A 5,000-nucleotide genomic window follows, 5' to 3' on the forward strand; every position below is an offset into this window, starting at 1 on the left:
GCCATGTCCTGCAGGGAAGGATACGTAGAGTGCTCCTCGAGCTCTATGGTTAATAGGGTTTCCTCGGTTTCCTTAGAGGCAGATGTGAATTGTTCTGGACGGGGTTCATCATCTGGGGCCATTACTAGTTCCACGTCAGATGCGGATTGTACTGGACGGGATTCGCCATCGGAGAATATTACTAGTTCCACTAATGCAAAGACAGTCAAAGTTTCCAGCTTTTACTGTGATCCTGTTATTGGAAAGCGCAAGCCTTCAAAACGGGACCCTTACGGCGAGTACCTCCCCTCTTTAGCAAAGAAGGGTCGTCACCAAACCGCCTTGACTTCGAATAAGCGAAAACTTATAGAAGTGATTAATGCTGGTCCTTCTCACAAAAGAATCAGACTAGAGGAACAGTATCGAGCGGAAACACAGGGCCAAAACCCTATTCCGTTCACCTTTACTTGTCCTCCGATTATGCCTAACACAGTTTACTGTGCGGCGCCATCCAAAGTAACGGCTTCCGATGAGATGGTTATACCTCTCATTCCAAAAGGCTTAACTACTTCTGGGCGAATTGGCAAGTTCTGTGTGGTCTCTGAGGAAGAGGACTCCGACTCGCAAGAGCCAGAGGATTCTCTCTTTGAACACTCAGGACGCGTTCCGAACATTGGGTCACCAAGTGTGCAGTCGATAGGGTCGGATTCTGTTCAAGTAATTAGTTCAGACTCTGATTGCTCCAAATCGGCCGGATCAAGCTATATTCCATTTGGCAGTTCTTCTAATGAACCATCAAGTTCCAATCACAGTAATGTTGATGATGAACAATTCATGTCCGCAAGTGCCTCAGAGTCTTCGGCACCAAGTATGCAGGCACCAGCTTTGGGTCACCACATACACATTAACACTGTCAACGTAAAGTCTAACAGTAGACAGGTCACACCTGTCGATCAACAGGAGAAGTTACCTATGAACCTTCTTCCTTTCACCAACCCGGTCACAAATGTACGGATTACTCCAGAAGCAACTCGTACATACAACTGGCTGAGGGAGTGTGACATTACTTTTGGGAAGGGATCTAACCAGATTAAAGCAAAGAACTTGCTTAAAGACGCTGTTTTATTTGGGGTTCACAATGTGACTTCGGATATTACTCCCGTTGATATCTGGACATTTCTCAAAGCCCGCCTTGATATTGCTCAGACTGAAAACGTCCGCGCAGTGCTGAAAGTGCGTCAGCCCTTTCATAGACTTAGGTATAATGTCTGGGTTTCCCCAGACTTGGCCAACGGTCTGGCACCATTATTAGAACTTACCTACGAAGATAGGAAGTCACAAACGTGCACCTTGATGTCCCGCAAGACTCGAGCATTTTGGGTTGAGGGTCAGCCTAAGTCTGACTGTTTCTCTGTGAAGGCTTGGCGAGTTTGTCTTGCCAAGGACTGGAGAGACGCAGTTGCACCTAGACCACTGGCTCCAGCTTGTGAACCACGCGTTGATTATCGTGACCCTGCACTAGTTGCTTGGAACTCTAATGGCTTTGATTACAAAAGCATGGCATTAGAGAGCCTTGCCAACCGCTCAAACGCGGCAGTTATAGTGCTAGGGGAACATCTACGTAAAGTAGAGAATTACGAACCGAAAATTAAAAACTTCCGTTCATATACTCACCCAGCTAAACCTGGGTTCCGGGGGCTTTGTATGATGGTAAGAGACGATATTGGCGCTTACGAGAAGCCAACCGGTGTTCCGAACATCATGCATCTAGTAGTCACCGGACTCGACGATAAGTCAGCTTGGCATATCTTTGGGGTGTATCTTCAGTCTGGGTCTAACCACGGCAGGATGCGAAAAACTCAACTCTTGCCAGTTTGGGAGATTGTTAACAAACTCTTGGACAAAGACCCAGAATGTAAAATTGCTATAGGAGGCGACTTCAATATGGCAAAAAGTGTTCTTAGTACGCTGGCAATGCGCAAAACCAATGGTCAGATGACTGTAAAGCCTTGTACTGGTTCACACTTAACGCGTCTTCCCCGAAAAGGAAAACGCAATGGAATAGATCATTGGGTAATCTCGTCCTCTTTACGTGACTTGACATCTAATGTCAAGGTACAGAGAGAGATGTCATTATCTTATAATGGACTTTCTGATCATGCAGCAATTCGGATGAAACTGCGGACAAAGAACTCACGTTCCGAGTCGATTAAGTCCCCAAAGAAATTTTGGGACAAAAACTTGTTGAAGGGAAACTCCTTCGAGCTTCTAGTTAATGATGCTTGGGAGGGTTTCAACGAAACAAGTGAATTAGATGAGATGCGGGATAATTATCAACAGTGCCTTGAGAAAGCAGCAGAAGACATTGGCATTCTTAAGACTGGTGCAGTAGGACGCAAGTCTCACTACCCCCGTCAGATTTCTAGACTTTTGAGTGCAGCTCGAAAAGCTAAAGATAAATATCTTCAAGTCAATAAGGTAGCTACTCCAGTCTCCGAACTGATTAGACGCGCTAGAATTGCTGAGGAAGCCTCCCGACGTGCTTCGGTGGCTATCCGCAAGTTTGAGAAAGAGCAAAAAGCTCAAACCCAGCAAAAAGCCGTCGAGCTACTAAGAGGTCATGACATGCTTGAATACCACAAGGAAATCAAGCGTAGATTACCTGATCATTTTGGGAAGCGTAAAAGCCAACCAATCCCATGCATGAATGCAAAAGGGACATTATGTGTGACTGAAAGTGACATCAACCATGCAGAGTATGAACACTTTAGTCGATTAGCTTTGGATTCTACAAAAGTTTCCAAGGACCCCGTCTTTTGGGAGAACCTCACTTGTGAGGATGAACCTCTTGATTGCGGCATTATTGGGTCTGAAGTCAGCCCACAGGAGTTTTTGTCAGCTTGCAGCAGACTGAACCCTAATGCAGCTTGTGGTAACGATAACCTCCCCCCAAGCCTCTTCAAGGAGATCTTGAAGCATGAGCGAGGACAGTTTGTTGGGATGCTAAATGCGGCGCTTGACCAACATACTTCCAAGGACCTCTCGCGGAAAGAACTTCTTAAGAAATTATTCTCAAACACTGAGAGTCCGGCGGAGATCTACCGAGGTCCAGATGGCGTTGTCTCATGGAAATGGGATGCACAAAATCTGCTTGTCCCGGTCAAGGTCACGTCAGGAAAATTAGAGCAGGTGAAGACAAAGGCAGGCACATTCTACCAGCCTTTGGATCACGTCTACCATCCGGTGCCTATTAAAGACATCTTTTCTAAAATGGTGACGCCTGCAGGACAATACGCATTGCTAATTATTAACAAGTCGCTAGAAATGGGCCGCCCGGCCGCGGCTGATAATAAAAATGTGGTTGTCTCATTATCCAAACCGAATAAAGATCCGGTTGAATTAACCAATCGAAGAGGTATAACACTCTCGACTGCCTTTAACAAATTGACTATGACCATCTTGGAGGATCGAATGAGCCGTATTCTTAATGAAAAGGATTTCTTCTCCGAGGATCAAGGTGGTTTTAGGAGAAATGAAGAAGGGATTTCACAATTCATCTGTTTAACAGAAGTTGTTCGTAGAAGAGCAAATGTTGGTAAAAAGACATATGCACTCTTCATCGATTTTCAAAAAGCATTTCCCAGCGTGCCACATGAAGCACTATGGAAAAAGCTCAGACATCTTGGGATTCCCGAAAATGTCATTGGTTTCTTGAACGCTGCTTATGAAAATAGCGAGTTCAGAATCCGTACAGGAGATGAGCTCTCACCAAGCTACTCCATGGAAGTTGGCACAAAGGAGGGTTGCCCCCTTTCCCCTCTTCTATTCATCATTTTTATAAATGACCTGTTCAAAAAGTTGCCCGGAGTCGTAGTACCTGGGATCAAGACAGCTGGAGGGAACTTCACGGATAAAGGAAAGTTGTACGCAGATGATGCCGCAGCATTCTTTGACTCTATTGAGGATCTCAAGGAAGGATGTCGAATCATTTCTGAATGGGTGATCAAATGGCAAACCCTGAAAATTGGGCACGCTAAATGTGCAGTTGTGATGTACGGTGAGGAGGACCCCCTCAAAAGGGAACTCTTCTACAAAACGTACGGAGCTCCTACACCATTAGACGGAGAAGTCGAGAAAAGACATTTCTCCCTTACAGACGGAAAAGTATATGCGGAAAGATCATACGTATACCTCGGAATCCCTATTGGTGACTCCTTGGGAATAGGTTATGATGAGGAAACCATATATGCCCGGACTGTAGCTGCAAAGGTGAGGCAAAGAGTCAACCAGTTTACCTGCTTCCTCACAGATAGGCGCAAACCTATCACTGAAAAAATCTTCTTGATGAAAACCTATGTCATCCCAACCGCGTTGTACGGTGGAGAATGGTTTGGAATGAACAAGGAGCGCACTGCGCCGATTCAAGAAGAGATTAACCGGGCCCTGAGAATGGTTCTGGAAATCCCAAGGAAACATGCAAAGGTCAACTATGCACAAGTTTCCTGGGAATTAGGCATACCTACCATTGAAGTAGCTTGCGCAACTGCACGTCACCGCATCTTTGCAAAGGCGTCAGAATTAAAGACAGATGCAAGAGTAATCTTGACTGACACGCACAAAGCAGGTACTAAACAAACCTGGAGTGCCATTACACATGCCGTAGTCAAAAAAGCTAAGGCAAAGATTAATAAGATGTCATCCTCACCAGATGATGTCGAGGGCCCTAAATTAGAGCCTTCAATGATCAAGTCGCTCTTAATTCAAGAAGAATTATATAAAAAGAAGCTACCTGATCACATTAAAGAGGAGAGAAGGCAACTTCAACTCCACCTCTGGCACGAAGAATTCTTTAATAAGAATACTGCGCTTGAGACCTACACGTACCTACTCGGAGAGAAAGGTACAACTCGGCACTTTAAAAAGGCTGAACTTTACTACCCGGAGCTTCGCGCTGGGGTGCTAGCCTTAACAAAAGCTAGATTAGGGCTTTTTCCGTCAAACGAAAAAGCATTCATTGAAAG

General features: G+C 45.3%; 1 protein-coding gene across 1 annotated transcript in view; it reads left to right on the top strand.

The window, feature by feature from the left end:
* Positions 1 to 3: 3 nt before the first annotated feature.
* Positions 4 to 5,000, top strand: part of MELLADRAFT_112814 (uncharacterized protein) — a gene marked incomplete at both ends in the record, with an annotated part of 6,126 nt that continues 1,129 nt past the window's right edge. The window contains 2 exons of the mRNA XM_007417403.1: positions 4 to 1,366; positions 4,643 to 5,000. The exon at positions 4,643 to 5,000 is cut by the window's right edge and continues 196 nt beyond it. Of these exons, the coding sequence (XP_007417465.1) occupies positions 4 to 1,366; positions 4,643 to 5,000 (1,721 nt within the window). The remainder of the gene's footprint in view (positions 1,367 to 4,642) is intronic.

Source organism: Melampsora larici-populina, assembly GCF_000204055.1.
Source record: "Melampsora larici-populina 98AG31 unplaced genomic scaffold MELLAscaffold_72, whole genome shotgun sequence".
Classification (NCBI taxonomy): Eukaryota; Fungi; Basidiomycota; class Pucciniomycetes; order Pucciniales; family Melampsoraceae; genus Melampsora; species Melampsora laricis-populina.